General features: G+C 42.2%; 1 protein-coding gene across 1 annotated transcript in view; it reads left to right on the top strand.

Moving 5' to 3' along the window:
• col14a1a (collagen, type XIV, alpha 1a) overlaps positions 1-24,025 on the top strand; it is a 184,607-nt gene that overhangs the window by 98,922 nt on the left and 61,660 nt on the right. Inside the window, exons 22-26 of the mRNA XM_015949068.3 lie at positions 2,322-2,438; positions 7,598-7,744; positions 9,991-10,065; positions 11,135-11,274; positions 14,804-14,927. Coding sequence (XP_015804554.1) covers positions 2,322-2,438; positions 7,598-7,744; positions 9,991-10,065; positions 11,135-11,274; positions 14,804-14,927 — 603 coding nt within the window. The remainder of the gene's footprint in view (positions 1-2,321; positions 2,439-7,597; positions 7,745-9,990; positions 10,066-11,134; positions 11,275-14,803; positions 14,928-24,025) is intronic.

Genomic DNA, 24,025 nt, shown 5'->3' with positions numbered 1-24,025 from the left:
TCTTCTTTGACAGAGTTTGGTTGACTGCCTTGTTGACTGACATCTATAGCTGTGATTAGGTCACGTTGTTTGTTATTCACTATAGGATGGCTTGCCAGGCTAGAATAGAAACTAAAGTTAAGAATCGATCTCATCACACAGCTATGGATGAATACTCAATACCAATGTTAGATTGATGCTATCAATCTGCCCAGCCCTACCGCTGCCCCCAAACCTCCCCAGAAGCTCCGCCCCTGAACATGAGTTAGGGTTAGGCTAACTCATCAGCCAGTGGTTCTGCTGAGGTGTGATAGAAGCCTTCAGGTCATCATCATTATTGGGTGCGGTGTCTTTTTCCTTCCTCTTAAGAGTAACCTATAGACTCTCTGGTAGTTCATGTCAGGCCAGTTTGCTGGCCAATCAAGCCCAATAACACCATGCCATCAGCTTTTGGTTCCTTTAGCAGTGTGGCCAGGTGTTGAGTCAACATCTCCATAAAGCTTGTCAGCAGAAGGAAATGGTAAATGGCCTGTATTTGATATAGCGCCTTCCAGAGTCCTGGAACCCCCCAAGGCGCTTTACAACACAATCAGTCATTCACCCATTCACACACACATTCACACACTGGTGGGGATGAGCTACAATGTAGCCACAGCTGCCCTGGGGCGCACTGACAGAGGCGAGGCTGCCGAGCACTGGCGCCACCGGTCCCTCCGACCACCACCAGCAGGCAACGTGGGTTAAGCGTCTTGCCCAAGGACACAACGACAGCGACAGACTGAGCGGTGCTCGAACCTGCAACCTTCCGGTTACGGGGCGAGCACTTAACTCCTGTGCCACCGTCGCCCCTACAAGGAAAAGGAAGCATGAAGAGCTCTAAAATGTCCTTTTTGTGCCTGCATTGGCTCTGGACTTCAGAAACCACAGCAGACCAAGAGCAGCAGAGGACATGGAGACCCATTGACTTCAGATTCTGGCCTCTCCACTCTTCCTCCAGACTATGTGACCTTTATTTTCAAACATGCAGAAATTACTTTCATTTGTAAACGGGACTTTGGACCACTGAACAAGAGTCTGGTTCTTGTTCTCCTTAGCCTGGGTGAGATGGTTTGACATGTGGATACTGACATTTGTAGCCCATCTGTAGAATTGGTCCTGTGTGTAGAGGCTCAGACTCCAGCCTCAGCAAACTCCTGGTGGACTCCAAATCCTTGAATGGATTTTTTTTTACCCTCCTCTGAAGGCTGGGGTTCTCCCCTGGTGGTGCCCCCCCCCCCCCCCCCCCCCCCAACACTTTTTTCTTCCACTCAACCCTCTATGAATATGCTTGAAGTCAGCTCTCTATGGACAAGCAGCTTCTTTAGCGATGGTTATCCCCCCCTTGAGGACTCTGTCCATGACTGTCTTCATTATATTTAGTCTTCCCTGTTTTCTTCTCAGTACTCTGGGGGTGCACCAATAATTTGGATGAAAACATGAAAACCTACCTCTGGATGACTCAATGAAACTTCACAAACGTTTTCGTGGGTGTTTGAGGTTGTGGAGCTGGAGGTTGTTGTGTCACAGTAATGAGATCCGGCTAAATGTCAGAACAACTTTGATTAAACTAACAAAAAAATTGGCAGCTTGTTTATTTTTTTACATTTAGCTTATTTTAAGAACACATTAAAAATGGAAATGCATCCCACGCCCTGGTGGAAAAAGAACTGTTTTCATGCATATTATTTAAAATATTGACTTGATATCAAATGCATTATTCAGAAGTGTTTAACATAAAGCACCTGCCTATGGGCCCAGTGTAAAAAGAGCCAAGTTTTATTTTCACTTCATCATCAGTTTTTATTAATAAGTACAAGTATGACGGGCTCCTGGGAGGTTCCCCGACACCAAAATGTGCTGCTGTGCATTTTTCTGCCTCATGCCTCAAAAGTTTTAAATGAAACACTCAAACACAAATTACTTTGATGGATGGAAACCATCAGTTTTTCTTTATCATTACCAATTTTTGATTTTCACAGCATAAACATGAATAAATCTTTACTTCAGCTGTGTGTGGAACATCCTAAAGGATTAATGAGTTGTAGTTTAATATAACTTATTTACCAGCTCGATTACAAGCTAACTTATACTAAATGGAAACTTTGGTAGTCATTGTAATCTAAGACAGAGTCTATGCAGAAATAGGAAGCTGGTGAAAGAACCTGAATTTGGAAATCAAGAGCATCAAAATGGACAGTTTGTGGGTTTCTACTTGTGATTGCTGACATACGACGATATGATGATTGAGCTGTCTCATGTAGAACATTGTGATTTTCCCATGATTTCATTTAATCTCTCTACAGTGTTTCTGGGTGTCTCTGGCTTGTCCGCCTACCAGGTGCGTCCCAACAGCATGTGTGTTCAGTGGCAACCCCTTCTACAGGCTACGTCATACAGGGTCTCTATACAGTCAACACTCAGTGAGTACATTTAGCCTCTTAGCACCAACCTACCTCAGTGTTTTCATTAAACTGTTTTTCTTCTATAAAAAGCTGTTCTAATGAAGGGACTGATAGTTGATGGAGTCTTAAAACAAAATGTGAAATACAATAAAGCTCCTTAATTAGGTTCATAAGGAAATGATTGATTTTCATCTACAGCTTGATGCTTCTGGGTGTGTTCCACATCTACAAACAGAATGGGAACTTATAAATGCTCATGGTCCAGTTCACGTTTGTTTCTTGGAGGGGAAGGGGTTGGTGAGAACTAAACATGAGGTGGTATCAAAAGTCAGCATACTGTAGAGACGAAACAAAGGTGGGTTCACTGAAAAAACACATTTCTGCTTACAATCGGTCACTCATGAAACATGAAAATAGTCTCCTACACCTATATCCTACATTAGCCTCTGATAGAAAACAGACGGTGAAACTCAGGGTTTTGAAAAGCCTGACAGATCCACGCCACACGGTCACTTAACTCATTCTCTGCCAGCTGTTTTCTGATCTGAAGGCCCCTGACTGCCAGCATTTTAAAGCGTTTTACTGATAAGAGTCATAGAAAATTGTGCTCTGTGACCATGTAAAGGCCAAAACAACCAAAAGAGCAGACTCATCAGGAAGAATCAGCGTGTTTCTAGCATTATCCGTAGCGTTCAAAAACGATCTCCTAATGGATTTTCTGCTTTCTGATCAGTGGCGGCTGCAGAAATTTTTTTCTGCAGGTGCTATGAAGGAGCTAGTCTTTTTATTGAGGGTGCTATGAAGGAAGTGGTCATGCGTACCTATTGTTCTCTAAAACACCTTCAACACTAGCAGATGCGTGCACAACACCTCAACAACACCTGAAACAATCATTAATATACATCATAAACATATGAACAATCGCTGACTTTTCCATGAAATCATAAACACATACAGCCACACAGAAAACCATCTATAGTGTTGCAAGGTTAGCTAAAGTTAGTGTTAGCATTTCCAGCGGAAAACCCTCGACTGCTGCGGCGGTTGAGGGACTCTCTTCATCCAGATCCGTAGGGTTTTGTGGGTCTGAGATCACTTCCAAAGGTTCATTTGTTTCTGACTGAACCCGTGGAAATGTGGGCAACAAAAACCGATCCATTTTACCACTAGCTCTACCTTTCACTCGTTCACAGGTGGAAAATGAGGTCAAAGGTTAACATCAATTTCCTGTTTTGGTTTAAGTTTTTACTATTTATATGATAATTAACTGATTATTTTTGTTTTGTATGTCAAATATTATCACATCCACATATTAAATTAAAATTAAATTGTAAAAAAAAATCTAATATTTACTTGGGGGTGCAGTGACTAATACAGGGGTAGCTATAGCGCCCCCTAGCGCCCCCCTGGCACCTCCACTGTTTTTGATCATGTGACATACACAGATGAAGATCAGCTTCAGAGACGTGATGTTTATTCTAACGGTGTGGGGGGCTTGTTCGCACCATTGACATTCATACTGGACAATTCATTTCCATAGGCTCCAATAATAAGTTTTTGAGGCCAAATGGGAGGTGGCCACCACCGCCATTTTGACCGTGTCACAGTTTCCATCAAGCCCAGATAATGCCACAAAAGGAAAGAGAGGTGGAGCTGAGGGTGGGGCTGTAAGGATGGGATCAACTGACGACACCCGGTCGAACTAGCTACAAGCTAACCTGAAGCTAACCCAAAGCTAGCGCGGAGGTGGGAGCTAAGCTAACGGAGGTAGCTACCTAGCTACAACCAGAGTTAACTGTGCACAACACCAGACCTTCTGAGTCAGAGATACGCCGGGCTGACCGCTGGGTAAAACCGGGTGGAACACAGAGGTCTCCAGAGAGTTCCACAAGCCAGCAGCCACGCACCAGACAAGCGCCGCTGTGATCTGAGATGAGTTGAGCTGCTGCTGGGGAGAACCGGGTGGAAAACATCGGTTTCCATGCGAGAGCTCCACAAGCCGGCAGCCCGCGCAGCAGACAGGCGCCACGGCGGTCAGAGATGCGCCGAGCTGCCGCTGAAGGGAGGGAGACCATACCGATAGTCGGAACCCAGCTCCACCAACATGTAATATTTCAACCCATTTTCTAAAATACAGCATTATGTTAAATGCACTGGGTTTTACCCTATTACATTTAAATTTCATGGTTAAACAGTACATGTTAAAATCTGAGCTCAGCTCGGCAGTGACCTAAAATACATAAACATAATTTTACTTACCGAAAAAAATGAAGTGGAGACTCCTTGGACGCTCTATTAGTGCAATTAATGCCACAGCAAGTCATTTTGTCCAACAGTTGCACAAATAATATCCAAAAAAGAATACACAAACGGCACAACTAATGGTCTAAGTTGGGAGACTAAAAATCGCGGAACAGTTTTCAGGCGAGGCCGAGACTCGGGCTGAGGCCTTTCCACGGAGCTAGCTCTGTGGTCACATGGGTCTGATGCTCATTAATTATACAGAATTTTAGGCTTTTAATACACTTAAACAACATGTTTTGGAACCAGGCTGTAAACATGTTTATTTCTGCTGTGAAATTGGTATTTTTTACATGGGAGTCAATGAGGATTTGGTCGTTTCTGACACCAGCCCCTAGTGGATGAGGGTGGAACTGCAATTTATTTCACTTCCGCACTGGCCTCAATTTCTGTCCCGCATCGTGGGGGTTTGGTTCCCACGCCTAGCCCATTAGAAAATGCAATTGATGTCTTTAGTCATCAATGGCAGTAAATGACTCACCCATCTTGACTCCTGATGGGGAAGTCTGTTGTTGGTTTAGCATCCAGGAAACAGCAGAGAACATATCAGATAGTAGAAGCTAATCACTGATATTAGCAACTTCACCACATGCCAGAAGCTCCTCCAAACTTGTGTTATTTGTGGAGATAAATCATTCATGTTGGAAGTCAGTAGGTCACGTTGCTTTTATCCAATCTGAAGTAAGATGTCCAGATATCAGGAAATAAGACTCTAAAACTAACAAAAATTGTTCAGATTATCACAGATTAAGGGATAAATACATTCAGCTTTTTACTGTTAGAGAACAATAGGATAAAATCCTTCCTTCCTGTCATGGTTTTAGGAATAAATTTGACCCACATGCTGAGAAACTCAGGAGACCAGGAGAAGGTTCAGGAAGTAAAAGACAGGTCAGTAATAGGCTGGGTTCCGGATCTGGAGGTTAGGCCACTGGAATGAAGAATACAGGAGGTTATGAGCGGAACGAGGAGGAAGATAGAACAATTTGAGACGTCTGGGAGGAGAATGAAGTAGTTGCTGAGGTGAGCAGGGCCAGGGCTGTAGACGGGTGAGTAGGATTGATCAGGAGCAGGCACTGGAGCAGCTCCGAGGTGAGTAACAGGTACCAGGAGAATGATAATAAAAGCTTAGATGGCTTACGGTGTAACGTTGGAGGGTGAACAGGAGACGCATGGGATGTCAGAATGGGAGGAGATCCAAAAGCCAGGGATTAAGCAACCGTGGTTCTGGAGGAGGGGAAGAACACAGTCGAGGCGGTTCTGAAAGGCTGAAAGCATCAGCTTGGTTTGGGATCAGGAATCCTATGGACATAAATGAAGGCAGGTCAGCAACAGGCAAGGTTTTCAGGTTAGAAATCCAGAACTGGTTCAGGTGCCTGGATGTTACCATGAACAGTCTGGCAGTGAGTGGCTGGTTCGCCGACTCCTTTATTCCTCCCGCCTTGATTAGCTGACCAGCTGCAGGTGAGAGAGGTGACTGCTGCAGAGCTCATCAGCTGGGAGGTGTACACCCAAGCATGGACGTAAATTTGTTGTCCCCCCACCCCCACCCCCACTTTTCCAAAGTCAAGTTTTGACCCCTGCACTTTTTACCATCCAAAAACAATATTACGCTATATTAAAGTGACACTGGTTGAGCTCTAGGACCAAGCGGAAAACAACCGTTTGTGTTGAAGCCTGTTTCCCATTAGAGCATGCTGTAAAGATACCCCCCACCCCCGTGTCCCCCCCACTTCTAAAGTGAAAATTACGCCCATGCACCCAAGCATCTCCATAAGCCCTCCAACAACCTGTGGATGAAAAAACACCTCCCACAGCCCTGGAACCGGACACTTCCCTTCACCCTTCATGGTGATCTGGACAAGTGGGGGAGTAGAGGGAGGTGGAGTGTACAGTCGGTAAAGACGGCTCTCCCTTGCCCTGCCTCCAACATGCCTACATCTAAAAGGCTAGGTTATCCAGTTACCTCTGTAGTTATGCTGCTATAGGCTTAGACTGCTGGAGGATAGACTGATCACTTTCCACACTCGACTACTTTCTTCTACAATCTGCTCTTTAACTGTATTATTTCCTGCCATTTCAGTTGTTAACTTTATTTTTTCTCTAAGTGTTTTTCTCCCCAGAAGAATTGAATTGAATGTCTGTTTCACTCTTCCTGCAGCCAGAATACAGACTAAAAGTTAAAGAGTTAGGAGTTTCTATTATTGGAAAAGGTTTGGATTTTAACCGACAGCCTTGGTGCTAACTCGACCGTTTCCCCTGTGGATAGGGGCGTTTGGGTTCATTTATCATGGGACACATTAGGAAATAGAATTAGACTAATTAAACTGACAAATGGCAGTCATTAAAGTTTGTACCGTTGGTGTGAGTTGTTGGTTTTTGCTGCTAAGATAAGTTTCCTCTTTTTTTCTCTTTTGGGATATTTTTATTTGAATAGATTTATTTTTCAGCCTGAGGGGGATTATTAATACTATAAACAGTTTTCTTTTCTAAAAAGGTGCTGTATTTATTTTTTACCATTATACTTTCTGGTCTCACAGTTCTTTTTTTTTTATTACTTTCATTTTGTTTTACATTCATCATTGACAAAGCTGTTGCACACCAAAATGCTCTTAGGTATAAAAATTAATCTCACTTTAAACCTTTAATAAAAACAAATAAAACAAAGTTAATTCTCCCATCATTTATCAAAACAAACCTTTCCTTCTACAGTTATTTTCTTTCTTCACCCACGGGGGTTGAAACTAAAGGCAGAAATACATCAAATGTAATCTGAGAATGAACTCAACCCAGGGCATACCTTCAAAGACTCATTTGTCCAGATTTAGCAACTGAAAGTGATTTTTGCTTTTTTATTTATTTTTTTCCTTTTCCAGATGATCAGAGGCAGGAAGTGAACCTGGGGGGCGCAGCTTCCCGTCAGTGTTTCTATGATCTGACTCCCAGCAGCCAATACCAGATCAGTATTTACACACAGACACGTGAAATGGAAGGACCGTCTGTATCCATCACAGAGATGACACGTACGTATACTTAAATACACTGTTTTTAACATTATGAGGATATTTTACCTGTTTTTACTGAAGAAACATACTTTTTAACTACATCTGTCTTGTTTGCCCTGCAGCCGTTCTTAGCTCTGTAACGAGCTCTGTTACCTAGAGCCTCCTTCTGTCTGGTGTCTGTCTCTTCTCTCAAACACAAACCTACTTGACAGCCAGGATCATGAATAGATGAATAGATGGATTCTCTCACACTTGTACATATTTTATATTTAATACGGAAGACAGCATGCCTGGTGGTTAAATATTAGTTTAAGGCTTTAATTTTAGTCGGTTTAACTTTAATCTGTTTCATGGTTTTAGGGTAGACTGTGATGTTCTATATCAGGTACTTAAAACATGAACTCAAGTATTGTGTCATCCATGGGGTTAAGGGGCCACATGCATCATAAGGGACAGGAGTAGCTCAGGAGGTAGAGCGGGTTGTCCAGTAATCTGAAAAAGACACTTAACCCACCTTGCCTGCTGCTGGTCGGAGGGACCGGTGGTGCCAGTGTTTGGCAGTGCGCCCCGGAGCAGCTGTGGCTACATCGTAGCTCATCATCACCAGAATGTGAATGGGTGGATAACTGGATGTGTTATGAAGTGCTTTGGGGGGTTGTAGAATCCTAAGAAGGCGCTATACAAATGCAGACCATTTACTATTTTTTTTACTATGGGATGTTTCTAGAAACTTTGGTTTACAATTCACTACAAATAACCAGGAAGATGTGCAGTTAAGTCAAAAAAAGTGCTTCCTAAATATCTAACGTAAACCAATTAAATGAGTACTGTTACCCCTTCATTTCACTGGATGTGTCGCAGGCGAAACGTACCGAGGAGCAGTTAGCCGCTGTTGTAGTGAACGTTCTGGATGCGTCCCAGAAGTAAAGGTTCAGCAAAGGTCAAAGGTGCTATCATCATGTTTTGAGTCTATTTTTTACGCACTACGCTTCAAAAACACGTCAACCTCCGCAGTTCAGATCAGGCCTGACAGGAAGTCAAACACAAAAGCAGCGTAAAATATCCAGAAACTTTCAAAATAAAAGTCACGTGCAGATAAACAACTTTTTTTCATTGACAATTTTGAGGGATAAAGGTGTGGCATTTCTGTATAATGAAAATTCAGAATGTAAGGGTTGTATTGATGTATAGCAAGTTAAAATACTCAAAAAATGGCACCACAGTATGTAACAATATAAATAGAAGTTCTGGCGAACTTGTTCTATGGCAGGTCTTAAAGGGTTAAGTAGTGTAGAAAAATAAGGTATTCATAGGGAGCGTAAGTCTCCTCTCTTTCCGGTCGGCTCATGGGTCTCCGGAAGAACGAAAAAATGAATGGAAGTCAATGAGGCTAAAAACGCTGTTTTCTAATCTGCTTTGCCTTTACACCCTGGATCACACTTATGTTGTACTGCAATATAAATGAAAACTATTAATGGGTGTTTCGACCACTTCAGTCACGTACTTTGAGATTTATCAGCTTGTAAAAGTTCGTATTTAGCATGACTACACACCAGAAATCGGCACGTTGCATATGTGACGTCACCACACAATCTCCTCTCCCCTAGCGTAGCTGCTACTTACCAAATGACCAGATTTATGGTGGTTCTTTCCTCCCGTGGGAAGTTTGCTGAACTTACAGCCCTTTTCCCTCAGTTTTCTCCGTGTCTGGTTCGATGATGTCACTTTCGTGAAGCGCATTTGTAGTCCTGGACTTAATTTCACACAAAACCTAAAATAGCATCTCCCCCCCCATTCGAAAATAAGAGCGTTCTTGGTATCAAAATGCATCTTTAAAATTCACAGACATCATATGTGAAATCCATGGCACAAAACAAGTGGAGTTAGGAAATAGCGTTTTTAGCCCCGTTGACTTGCGTTCATTTTTGTGTTCTTCTGGGGACCCGTGGTCCGGAAGTAGATGGGTGTGACTTAGGCTCCCCGTTGAAGAGATGTAGAAGGATCAAATGAACATGACTAGAATTAGATTAATTCTGAAATTAGATTTTATATCGAACAAAACATAACAGCTGGATTTTTACAGACTTATTTAGAACAAGCAGAGTTTCCCAGTTGAATTCCTATAAAATTGGTAGAAAGATAAAATAAAAAAAAGAAACATTAAACTTAACAAAAATGTCTTAATGCTTTTATATCATGTGTGAGCACACACTTGTGTTCATGTTGACATTGTCTTGTTTACTTGTGTGTTTGTGCGGATTTAGTGCCGGCCCCTACTCAGGCCCCGACTGAACCCCCCACCACAGAGTCCCCACCTACCCTCCCACCTGCCAAAGAAGGTACCCATAACATGAATACCCGTAATGTACCTGTGTTCATTTAATGTTAGGGATATCTGTGCTCATCATAACTCATTTAAATGGAGGCATTTTAATGTCATGAGTGATTAATTTTTTCAGTGCATTTGTGGATAAGAGTTATTTTTAACTCTTATCCACAACAATCCTCTTCTTCCTCCTCCTCTGATTAAAGGTCGCCTTGCAGCATGAGGTCCTTAGCCGATACACCTGCTGAACTCATGTCAAAGCCTTTGTTTAAGTTGGTGGCCTTTGTCAAACCAGTGCTTCCTTCTGAAATGACAGGCAACCTTTACTTAGGACAAGAGAATCAAAAGCAAAGAGTTGGTTTTCTGTAGGTAGGAGAAAGAGGAACGAAAGTAGGAAGAGAATAAACACAAGTACGGGTCTGACACACCATATGTGCGTGAGACGGTTCTGCAGAGAGTAAACAGAGGCTGGAATAAAGAGAGACATTGTTAGATTTTTCAGTACAGATGGCAACAGGCTGGATTCTGCATCACCTCTCTTCTGCTGTCCTCACCTCCTATGCTCCTAAGGAATTTCATTTTTCATGAAATTCATAAAGTCATAAACAAGGCCTGGAATTTTTTGATTTAGAGCTTGAAAAGTCTTCAAAACCCCTAAACAGCTTTACAGCTGCAATGATGCGGCTACTGGGAGTCATTGAGAAACCAGAGAAGAGTAAAAGCAGACAGAGAAGTCACTGCAGGACTGAGAATCAGACCAAGCAACCGACAAGAGAACACCAGAAACACCTCCCACCTCAGGCAGAAAGTTTTAATCTGAACTTGCATCATATCTCCTTTTTTCAACACTACAGAGTTTATAGAGCTCAGAAGACAGAGCTCTGGATATTTACCCCTTTTCCATCAGAAATGTGTTTGCAGTGTGTCATCCTTTGAATATTTACTCAGAGTGTGAATCTATTAGGCAGCCAGTTGATATTCCTCGTATGCTTTGTCCTCCACTGACTTTCGTTGAAATTACTTATTAAACGCAGAGACGAAATAATGAGCTGAATTCATTTGAGTGTTTTCTGAATGCGTAGTGTGCAAGGAGGCCAAGGCAGACCTGGTGTTCCTGGTGGATGGCTCCTGGTCCATCGGAGACGACAACTTTATGAAGATCACACATTTTCTCTACAGCACCATGGGATCATTGGATCAGATCGGACCAGACGGCACCCAGGTCAGTTTTATTTTCTCCAACCCTGGCGTTAAAATCACACAATTGCAGATTGGATTTGTTGATGGTCTTGACTGTGTTTGAGCTAACTCGTCAGTACTGTAAAATGTAAATTACATAATTTTGAATTTAGGCCTTTTAACAATCTATTTACAAAAAGCAAGATAGTAATTATAACTTACACAGTAACACACCTTAATCATATACTTAAAAATGGCATCTACAAGTGAATGTTGAATAAGTGTGCACATGCAATACTATGGCTGACAGCATGGCTGATCAATGTAATCCAAATATTATCTTTAAAGGGGACATATTATGCAAAACTAAGCTTTTGCATCCATTGTGGTTCTCTACTGCCTCTATAAACAAAAATTATTAGCATTAGCATCCCTGTGGGTTTTTCCATGTATATTAGCATTGTGGTAACCTCTCGCTGCCGGTCAAATCGTAGCATTTGAGCAAAAAAATTTTTTTATCACATCGCAATTTCATTGCATATGCAATTAATTGTTCAGCCCATTCAAAAGTCTCTGTGTGTGACATCACAAAAGGGAAAATCTGAGTAGAGCCCCCTCTCATGAGCAAGAGAGAGCTGCTGCTGGTGGATCAGTGGCTCTACTCTGACTCCTATTTCACACTGGAAGCATCAGCGGTGCGGAACGACAGCAGAGTGGTTTACTTACAAGCTTCAATGCGGTCCAGTACACACCAGGAGAGTCTCGTTGGACTCGCGAGATCACCAAATTCCTCGAGACTTGAAATCCGCCATTAAACCAAAAGTAGGAATCTTGTTTGATATCGCTATTTGATGTCATATATGATGTTGTTCCTCTCCATTGCCAGACTTAAAGCAGTAAAAACACACTGTTGCACTTTTGGAACGATGCAGGGAGTAAATAAGCCGTTAGGTCACACGTATTGACGTCATTTACATAGTTATGAAACTGCATTGCTGTAATAGTCTTTTATTTTGAAACCAGGGGCTTTACACTGAAACCGTGTGGGATTTTCTGCCTAGCCCTATGTTAACTGCGGAAATTGACGTTTCCCAGAAGCAGCATGCATCAAAAATAGAACCCAATCCCATCTTTTGAGGCGCGGTGTGCCGCTTTTGGGATGCGCCTGAAAATTGTCACATTGCAGCTGGTTTGAAACACCCCCATAGACCATAAAGGATTCTATTGAAAGCAGTGAGGTTTCGCTCCGCTGATGCTTCCAGTGTGGACAAGGGGTGAGACCCTCCTGTTATTTCAGAGCTCTTCAAAATAAAGCAGCCTGAGCAGGGGATGGGTGGGCGTGGCCAGCACTAGCTTGTTTTCTTAAAGTGGCAGAGCCCTGAAAGGGCTCATTCTGGAAGGTACTGAAAGTGCTGAGACCAAAACTGCTGAAAACAATTTATGAGAGGATTTGTGCAAATAACTCCATAAGCACGTTTTCTATCAACCATAGAACTATTTTGGTTACATATATGTTAAATATTTCATGAGTCTCAATCAGTTTCTTTCCTATCTGCTCACTAAAAGAATAAGAATATATTTGCTTATAGTTTTGCTGATACTCCTAAAACCAAACTTTGAATTGGCCAAAAAAAAGGCAACAAAAAAAAGACAGGTTTGAAGCCTTTTTTAGAAAACTATGTCGCCAATTAGCTGCAACGACAAGTCGGCATCTGGGAGCCTTGGGGCTTTTTAGGTGGTCAGACTTTGGCGGTAGTGTTGCACGATCGTCTCCTTTTTACAAAGGATTACATGATAGTGGTATAAAGAGGGTATGGGGCAGCTTCGGTGCTGCGGAGGACTTCCATTCATCTGGAACCTAACTTGCTTTTTATTGCGACCGAAGCCACACTTGTCAAGTTTTTCTAACAAGCTGCTCCTAAAGGTGTCCCTGTGCAGTCTCTGGTGATCTGAGCCCCAGATCTAACAGAGAGAAGCTCCTGGAGCTCTGCATCACTCCATTTTATCGTCTCAGCTGATTCTGTTGACAAAAGCAAAACTTACAGCCTGGGTTTACTTTCACTTTCAGTATAGTTGCTGGCCGGCGCTTGGCAGCAACTCCCCACGTGATCATGACGCCTCCCTCTTTTGAGCCAGGGCGTAAAATGCATTCACAAGTTTGGCGTTGCTCCAAGCGTGGTGGCATGAATGCCACAAAATTCCTGCAACGCCATGCCACCACAACACGTTCATAAGACACACCGTAGCAGCACTTTTATGCTGATTTGCCAGCATGGTGTGTATTTTAAAAAGAGCTTTACACTTATCTGCTGTTTAAACTGTTTAAATGTACATTAATTGCTAATTTTTTTTTGCTGTCTTGCATTTGCCATTCCTAAACTTTAAGAACAAAAAAGCACATTTGATCTTATATCGAGTGACTCTTGGAGGTTTTTTTTAATATTTCTTTTGACCATTTTGTCTTTTTATTATTTGAAGAAGGTGTTAGTTATGGCTTTACTTTGCATTCCAGTATTGCTATTTTTAATCCAATACACGTTCGTTCACTTGGCGGTCCCCCTGAGAAATCAGCCTGGCCACAGCTTTATATCTACTGAAAAGTTTAGGGAAGAGGAGAACTTTTTAGCGAGTCGATCTTTGCTCTCTGCAGGGACTTTTTGATGCTGAGCTGTGTTCGATTAGCTCTGCTCATTTGCTGCCACCGTGTTCTTTGCCAGGAAACATTACCTCTCCTGCATGAAAGGTGTTTTTAACAAGTTAAGTCTAGATGTATTCAAACCTGGAATAAACATTAAGTGGTTCGAGCAGAGGCAAATGCTTTATGGGTCTTCTCTGAGTCACGTTACCACAGTTTTTACCGTTTCCACAGATTTACGCTATTTGTTTTAAATTAGAGTTATCAATGGCAAAGTCAGCCTGTAACTTGGGGCAACTTCTTCCCCTCAGTCCGGGTGAAGCGATTTATTTCTTAGACACTTTCCTGCGTGGCCTCCTCTCTGTCAGCAGACCTCTGCTGGTTCATTTGTCACACCGCAGAGGTGCTTGCTAAACCTTTTTGTTTCATTTGTGTAATGTCTGCTGCTGAGCACTTTGCTGCCCTCGCGGCTCTCTGAAAACCCTCCAGCAGCAGAAGACAGACTACAAAATGAGAAAGTTGGCTGCAGACTAAAGAGAGGTTTGGCTGGTGAATATACCTGTAGACAGCACCATTAGTGGTGGTAGTTGTCTGTCCCTCTTATAGAGGGTTATTAGATTTATTACAGCTTCAGTTTGGAAGTTTGAACTTTGGGACAGGATATTTGTATTTATTATGAGTTTGGCATAAAAACTTGTTAGGAAAATCACTAACTTACCACCAGGTTTAAAGAGCCACCGCTGCTTTATCCATATTAGTTGCTGTTTGGTTTTATAATTCAGAAAAGTGGCCTCTTGCTGTTTGTTTTGGATGCTGAAACAAACTGATAACTTGTCTGGTAAGAGTTTTAAAATGTGACGGCGGAATCATATTCTACACCAAAAACCAAAGCGGTTTGGGGCAAATGGTGTTTGTTTGCTTCTCTGTTTCCCTTCAGGTGGCCGTCGCTCAGTTCAGTGATGATGCACGGACGGAGTTCCAGCTGAGTTCCCATGGCAACAAGGAAGCCCTGCTAGAAGCGATACAGAAGATCCAGTACAAGGGAGGAAACACCAAAACAGGTTAGAACTGGACAGGGGATTGTTTACATTTAATTAGGATTGTTGGCAAAATAATCCTAATAAATACAGGTACAACCTTCTCAAGAGATAATTAGATGTAATGAACATTAATATAGAAGGAAAAGAATCACCCCTTTGGAAAACTTTACGTCCCTCTGTGGAAACACAAATAATTCACCTTTATCAGCTGATGCAACCAACATCTAACGGAAAAAACAGCACATTTACAGTTCTAACCCCACCCCCCCAATAGTGCTTATGAAACTGATGTCACATGCACCAAATGACCACTTTTTACCATAAAGTCCCGTAACTCCTTCAGAGTCTACCTCTTGGTAGATTCTCTTACCAGTTTCTTCTTTGCTCTTCCATCCAGTTTGGAGGGATGACCAAATCCAGGAAGGGTCCTAGTAGCACCGATCGCTTCCCAGTTCTTTATCAAAGACTTTGTTTTACTCCTTAGGATTGATCAAGTGATAAAATTATTCATAAAGTCTTTGAGATGATTTTGCATCCATCTCCCGCCTTACGTGCATTCACAACTCTGAGATTTCTGCAAGTGGCTTGCCACCCATAGCCAGTTATTTGGTGTCAGCTACACTACAAAGCAAGAGAAGTGCGGGAACAGCAGTTTTTACGCTCCACTGATCAAATAGACCACAACTGATCATAGGTGAAAGCTAGTTATCATGGTCTGCTAGGGAAATGATGGGCACCTCCCCTGACTCTGAGTTTAGAAGCTCTTTTTTTCAATGAAGGCTAAAGGTTGCAGTGAAAAAGTAAAGCTGGTAGCAGATATTTGTGTTTGTGTTTCCACTTGAGACTTTAAAAGAAAGAGATTTAACAATTGCAAAGTGGGTGATTTGTTTCTGTACCCACTGTGTGGCATAGGTATGAGAGGAGAGTATCATGACATGGGCTTATTCAGATGGCTCAGAAACCTGTCTGAGCCCATTGGCCCTGTGTTTGGGTGGAAAACCAGAGAAGCAGCTGGAACTCGGGTTGCACTGGGATGAAGAGGCTCGTTGCTCCGAGCCTTTGAAATGAATCTCTGTTATGTGAATATTTCAGATTATAAAGACCAACTCAAGTGCTTTAACAGCACAGATTCTCCAAATGTTTCAGTCGCCTTTTGCTTTTAAAACCTGAGACTTCCAAACCAAGGCATGAAAATCCAGTTAGTTGTGCAGCACCAGGCTAAAGACCAAAGATGACAGATCATTTGCTGCTGTGGCCCCCAGACTCTGAAACTCTCTCCCCCTGAGCCTGAGATCAGTGGACTCAGTGGTCTCCTTTAAAAAGCAGCTGAAGACTCACCTGTTCAAGCTGGCTTTTGTATGACCTTCTTCACCACTCTCTCTTTATTCTGCTCTCCCCACCTGTCCCACCTTCCTCAGGATCCACTGATTTCCCTCTTTCCTGTTCACTCTCTCTCTTTCTTAACATTTTTTATCACAATTGTCTCTTTTTGCTCATTTTAAATATATTTTGAAACATTTTCTAAATGCTTTTTTATATTTTTACATTTTTTTGTTTTTGTGAAGTGCCTCGTGATTTTTATCTTGAGAGGCTCTATAGAAATGATATTTTCTTCTTCTTCTTCTTGAAACCCAGAATAAACGCATCTCAGAGACATTAATCAAACTCTGCTGCTTTCTCAAAATGCTGATTTTTTTACACATTCTGATTGTTTTTGAGTCTAAGTTGATCTTTCCTAAAGGTTCTCGTACTGCTGTGCTACTGAGACTAGTCTTTCTTTATTGGGGGGGGGGATTGCGTTTCTTCCGAAAATCAACAAAGAGCTCTTTGGTTTTGTCCACATCGATACAAAGCTACATGTGCAGCAGCTGTTCCACAGATTGTTATCAACAAAGAGTTCCTCCCCTTTTCAGAGAACTTAGTAACTACTCCCAAAGTTAGAAGCAGCAGCTTTTATGGTGTGTCCGTACAGATCTGAATTAAAAATTCTGCTTCTCAAAAAGTAAGAATGTTGTGAGAAAGTGAAACACTTGATTTCCGGGATGTCACACCTATCCGCCTGTCGTTGTCTCCTGGTTTCTCTGTTTCATCACCAGATCCTGTTGTTATTTTCTTCCTGCTGCAATAATGTTCCTGCGAGCTAAGGTTCATGCCACTTATCTGAACTGAGCTTTAACCTCCCAGAGCTAAAATCTCTACATTTAAGACTTAATGATCTGTTGGTCTATGAGAAAGATGTGCATCAATGTTTGCACAACATAACAAATGCAGGTAACTACAACCACAAGCAAAGAACCTGGAGTCAGATCCAACTTCCTTTCATTAAATGAGGGAAAAACTGAAGTAATAGTTTTTACTCCAAATGACCGCCAGCGCCATGGATTGGACCTTTCATCGTTGCTCCCCGAGGAGAAGTCCGTGATTATGGACTTGGGTGTCAAGATAGACTCTGGTCTACGATTTGATAATCAGGTGAACTCTGTTGTTCGTGTGTGTTTCTATCAGTTATTATCTAGTATTAAGTCGATTTTAACAAAACAGGAGTTGAAAACTGTAGCCAATGCTTTTATCATCTCTAGGCCAGAGCACTGCAACTCCCTCTATGTTGGCTTGAGCCAGTCCTTAATGACTCGGCTCCAGCTGGTCCAAAACTCTGTTGTCAGATTTCTGTATGGAGCACGTCAGTGGGAGCATGTTACTCCCCTCCTGACAGCTTTGGACTGGCCAACGGTGAAGAGTTGCATCTTGTTAAAAATCCTGGGCCTTGTTTTTCATTCCCTGTCTGGATCAGCGCCACCATATTTAGCCTCCCTGCTGACCCGTTACGTCCCTGCAAGATCGCTACGTTCGGGTCAGAGTGACCTTTTGGTGGTACCGCGATCAAAGCGTAAGTTTAGGGTTGATCGTGCCTTTGCAGTTCTGGGTCCTCGGCTTTGGAACCAAGCCATCCACGTCGCTGCCTGCTTTTAAAGCAAGGCTTAAGCTGTATTTTAGATCTGTTTCTGGGTTGTTTTCAGTCACATTTTTATGTTTTTGATCACTATTGTTATTATTTGTAGCTCTTTTTTTAAATGTTTTTATCTCTGTGTTTTATTATAGAGCTGTTTTATTGTGCTGCTTCTCTGCACTGCATTCAGTGCCTTGGGCCACCTTGATTGGGGGTGGGAAGGGGCTGTATTAATAAAATGAACGAACTAACGAACGAACGAATGAATGAACGATAAGCTGTACACACCTTGGTGCATGTACTTTAGAGTCTGTCTTCCATTATAAAGGTGATGTTATTTCATTCGAAGAGCTGATTTTTATTATGTTGAGGATTAGAAAACCACCCAAAAACAGGTACAAGAAATCAGAGTCAGAATAGGTTTATTGCCATTGTTAGTGAACAAACAATTCACAAACCAGGAACTTGCTTACAATCCATTCTTCTGGAAAATGTATAGACACTAAAGACATTTAAACTGATCCAAGTATTACAAAAGGGAAGAATAAAGGATTTTAGTGGTTTGCTATTATTTGCTCCAATAATGATAAAGACTACACAGTTTTGGCTTGCTTTTAGCACCCCTAGTGCTCGTTTACTAGAACTGAAAGCAGAATCTGTCTCCTTGCTCTGCGTTCGTGCTTTTAACGCCTTCATTTAACAGCTGAAATGTCTCCCCAGCCTTCATTAGTGTCTGGAGGAGCGGTTCATCACTAAATTAAACAAATCAGCTGTGTCCATGATCTGAAACAGGTGTCGCCATCTCCAGTCCTTGAAGGCTACCATCCTGCTAGTTTTCTGTTTCCTGCTTGACCACACCTTAATGAAGTAATTGAATCCTCTCCTTCCCACGTTTAACTCTGCACAGGCCTGATAATTACTCATTCATTTCAAGCAGGTGTGTAGGAGCAAAGACACTGCTAAAATGTGCAGGATGGTTGCCCTCGAGGACCGGAGTTGGTGACCCCTGGTCTAAAACATGCAGGAAAACATGCTGGAAGCAGACTGCAGCACCTGGTATGTCAGCTCATTGTTTTTTTTTCAAGTACAACAGATGGGAATGGCACTCTGGATTTGCAAATGCGGTATTCTGGCCACAGAGGGTGGTGGGGGTTTGAGTGACATTTTATTAACCCTGTAAAGGGTAATTTTAGCACATACTGGCTCAAGAAAATGATTTAAAATTTAGTCAAAGTTGCCAAGTATCCCGTTGATTATAAAACTTGAAGAGAATCAGTTTTTTTTTTGTAGAAAAATTTAATTTTGCTCCCCACTGTTAGTCACATTCACTGGTGCATATGTGCAATAATCACGTGGTTGTAACTAAAAAACAAGTCAAGTAGAAAACCTGCATGTTTTCACATTTAGCTGCTCTAGTGCAACAATGGCTGCAAAATCTAACAAAGTTGTTGCAGTGTGTTGCTTTGCTTTAATTTTTTGCAGAAGGAAAATTACTTCTTCACCATCAGAATGCATGACAAACATTTCTGGGAAATAAACAGAACCTCACACTGTACCCACAAGATAAATGTCCATAGCTGAGGAGCTTTAAAACTTTGCAGGGTGTGGTGGTCGTTCACATCGCTTTCATTCTGCTAAAGTCTCAGGGCATCTGTGCAGAGTAATTGTGTCCTTGAGCAAAGCTTATATGTTCTGGGGCTCACATCTCATCTCATCTCATATCTACGCTCCTATGCTCCCACTTTTTTTTCTTTTCCTATTCAGCTTTTTCTCTTGCCCACCTGCTTCTGTCCTCTCCTCCCTTCCTGGTTGTGTTTTTTGCTTTGTCCCTTTCTCCTGTTTTATTCTTTAGGTTTCTTCTATCTGCTGTTTGCACACTTATCCAGAAGGAGAAACCGAGAAAAAAAAATAGCTGAAGGGACAATAAATGTGTGCATGTGGTCCATGGATGAGCAGAAAATGAAGCATGAAATTTAATCCTCACCAAACAAAGAGGGAAAAGAGACAGCAAGCTCTCACAAGGTTAGACCAATATTCTGTCTCCTTTTTATTCCAGTTTGCCTCTCGACCTCACAAAAACACGATCATTTCTGAGCACAGAGCCAAGCGTTCGTGTGCTTACGATGTTGTGTTCAGTAAGGCTTTTATGGCTTAATGCTTCCCTCCTCTGAAATTCTGCATTCCTCATGTAGCACTAAAACACGATGCTGCTGTTTACAAGCAAACTGGCAAAGATTTACTTCCTGATAAGATTTTCTAACTAATCTCAGGATGCAGCAGCAGTGGTATTAACAGTAATTCTGTTTTGAAAACGGTCTAAATCCATTTGAAAAAATAATCCCTGCAACAGAGATGATCCTTTTGGGTTAATTAGTTAGTTTTAATAATTTTCTTATATTTCACTTATTTCTGCAGGACAAAACCGTCCTGTTTAGAAAGTCTAGAATTTAGAGGTATATTTTTATTAATTAATTTTATTTATTTATTTATTTATTTATTTATTTATTCATTTGCTTTAAATGTAGATTCATTCATTTTAGCAGTCAGGGCAAACATAAAAATAACCAAAAGATTTTGGAATAATTTTAGGCAGTGTTTTAGCGTCTCTCTGCAGAACACGCAGAAGGCCATACGCTGACACACGCCCTCGTCAGTCTCACTAAAAGCTTCTTTAGTTCAGTTTATTGTCGGATCAAAACTAAATATGTAATAATAAATACCCGATGGGTTCAGAGTGACGATGTGGAAAACAAACAATGTCTGCAAACATTGCATTAAAAGTTTGAGTTTCAAGATGGAAACACGTGTTTTAATGAGGACTTAGCTTCCGAAAAGCCAGACTGAAAACTTTCTCCATCTAAACGACTCCAAACCTGAAGTAATGTTTTCAGTCTGGATAATGTTACAGCTGCTCCGTCACCTGACCTCCACTCTCTCTCTTCTCGCGTGACCTCGGCTGTTTCCAACCTAGGAGTGAAAATGGACACGGCCTTAAAGATGGACGCTCACATTGACAGCACAGTGAAATCCTGTTTTTACCACCTCACCTTTCCAAACTCAAGCCTATTCTGACTAAATGCCATCTAGAGTCTGTGGTCTCGTTACATTATTATTCAAACTCCTGCCTTCATGGCATTAGCAAAGCAGCTCTGTCCAGACTCCAGCTGGTTCACGATGCAGCAGCAAGGTTCTTAACTGGAGCCAATAGAAGATTACACATTACCATAGCCGCCCGATCCCTTCACTGGTTGGCGGTCCAATTTAGGATTGATTTGAAATTCTTTTAAATTTCAGTTTTTAAGTCTCTGAATGGCCAAGCCCCTTCTTACCTGAGTGTGTTGCTCCATCGCTACCTCCCTCCCCAAGCTCTGAGCTCTGAGGATCAGCTCCTCCTCACGGTTTCTAAAGCCTGCCACACGCGAGAGCAAACTGCTGAGCAAATGGCCTTGATTGACCGTTTGCTCAGCAGGTACCTCGCTGTGTGTGCCTGATTTTCACCGAGTTTTCTGCCTCATGAGACGCTGAGGTGAATATCTAGCCAGTTTGATATTTTTCGCCTCACGGGGGGTGAAAAGTCACTGATTTTTCAAATGTTAAAATTTTGCTTGTTGTTTTTATTGTGCAGTGCTTTGGTCAGTTGCATGTATGTGTTGAAAGCGCTTAATAAAATGGTTTGGTTGATCTACATCACACTGTCACTTAATATTCATGGATTCACCCATCTTGACTCACGATGGGGAAGGCTGCTGTTGTCACGGTGGGTGGAAGATTCCTGACCCAACTGAAAGAATCCCTCACGGAAACACAGGTAAGAAAGTACAAAAATGTTTATTATGAAAGAACCTAAAGGGAAACTAATGGCGCTGTTCCAAACGAGGCAGGGTGAAACTCCGGGTCTAAAAACAGAATATGAACGGGGTGAGAACAGGAAACTGAGAACCAAGAAATTAAACTAGATAATGAAAATGGAGTGGTCTTACGGCGCTGGGCTGATAATGGGCTGAAGGGGAAGGCAAGTCAGGCCTGTGCAGAGAGGGATCAGGTGGAGATGGGTAGCTGGTGGTTGAGGATGATCCAGGGCAGTTGGATGGTGGAGAATGGACGGCCAGGGGAGATGAGCGACGTTGTGGTAAAACACACTTCAGGCAGGCGAAAACAGAGATGAGGATCCAGGGCAGATACTGTGGAAAACAGGAAGGCTGAATAAGTACAAGTCAAAATTACGCAGGCTCAGAACTAATCTGACTGGGCAGGATGAGGCTAGAGGTTACCCAACGTGAGAGTATCAACCGGCACTGAAGTGTGGCAACACCGCTCCTTAAATCCCCTGGCCATGCTAATGGGAAATCAGCCGCAGCTGTGACTCTCCGACACGCCCACCTGCAGAAAACTTAGAGGAGCAAAATAAGATGAGAAAGCAGCAGAACCTTGTCAGCTGTTGGTTTAATGTCAGGGAATCAGCAGACACGGGAGCTGCAAGTACGCAGGACGACTGAGACACCACCCACCAGCAAGGGGAGGGTAGAAGAAGATGTAGCACCACAAGATGTCTCAGGAGAGGGGAGAAGTCCAAGACCCCACCTGACAGATACAGTCACACACTCACACAGTCATGCTCACACATAAACACGTTCAATCTAAAGATGCACAAGAGTGTACGTCATGCACCCACTCATGCTCCCCATAAGCACCCTACTCACTCTGGTGCCGGTACTGCTGCACAGAGGGCATAACCATTCCCGGACACCAGAGGTGGTCTCGTTCTTACTGGGGTAATGATGAGTAGGCATCCCCACCCAACGCAGAGCAAAGCGACCCACCACCCCAACCAGACAGCCAGCTCCCACTCCTAGCTTCCAGCCCCAAGCAAATCGAGAACAGAGGTGTGAGGAGACGCATAGTCTCCCTAAATCTGGCCTACACCAGCTGGTGCCAGCACACAATCCCAAATGCCTTTTTTAGTTTGTATTTTATGTCTCCTATCTGTTATCTTTTGATAAAGTTGTATTTTCTTCCTGAGTCTGATGACTAAGTCCTTTTGTCACCATCTTTCCCTCTGATATCACACCTGAAGCTTCATACTCTACTTGCACTGAATAGTCACTTCACGGGCAACAGCTCTGGTAGACATTCCTGCAGTCAGCATGCCAATTGCATTAACATTGTGCTGTTTGATCAATCTGCACATTTCAGGGTGTCCTTTTATTGTGGGCAGTCTAAGGCACACCTGTACATTATTCATGCTGTCTAATCAGCTCCTTGATATGCCACATCTGTGAGGTGGGATGGATTATCTTTGTAAAGGAAAAGTGCTGACTAACACACGTGGACAGATTTCAGAACAATATTTGAGAGCCATGGGTGTTTTGTGTATGTAGACAAATTTTCAGATGTTTGAGTTCAGCTCATAAAGAATAGGAGCAAAAACAAAAGTGTTGTGTTTTTATATATATATATATATATATATATATATATATATATATATATATTATTATTATTATTATTATTTATTTATTTATTTATTTATTTTTGTGTACATTCATACCACAACTGCTTCTTCACACCTGGGACCTGGCTGCATAGCCGGGAGTAACAGCGGTGGAGTTTCTTGCTTGCCATCTCTGCAAAGGTTTTCCTGAAAAGAAAAAGAGATTTTTTGCTCTCTTATCATAATGCTATTTATAATTCTCTTTCCTCTTTTAGTTCTGTAAACGGTACAGAACTGCCTCTTAAGAGACCTCGCTGTCTGTTTTTACTATCAGAACTCATACGGATGTGCTGGAGGAGCATTTTAAAGACTCAGGCAGTTTCTGAAATTTCACCATGAATTTATTCATAAGGGTTTTGGTGAGCCTCTCACTGGCTCATTTAATGGGCATTTAGTCCTCTTTTCTGCATACACACTCTATGTGAGTGCATGTTTTGACATTTTCACACTCTGCATGAATAATTGCACTCATCATTGACTCTGTTTCGCTGCATCTTATGCAAGTGATGAACTGTTTTTTCTCTTTGGGATGTGAAGGTGGATTATCTGGGCTCTGTGTTTTAATGTGCACACACATCACAACATGGAGTTTCACACTGCTTAACTAAATCATTGCAGACCATATTTGTGCACCAATTTTCAAAAGGTCTCCCTTTATTAATGGCTAACAAATAGTTTATATAT

Source organism: Nothobranchius furzeri, chromosome 5, assembly GCF_043380555.1.
Source record: "Nothobranchius furzeri strain GRZ-AD chromosome 5, NfurGRZ-RIMD1, whole genome shotgun sequence".
Taxonomy (NCBI): domain Eukaryota; kingdom Metazoa; phylum Chordata; class Actinopteri; order Cyprinodontiformes; family Nothobranchiidae; genus Nothobranchius; species Nothobranchius furzeri.
The sequence above is the reverse complement of the archived record's forward strand: the minus strand, read 5'-3'. Positions and strand labels throughout refer to the sequence as shown.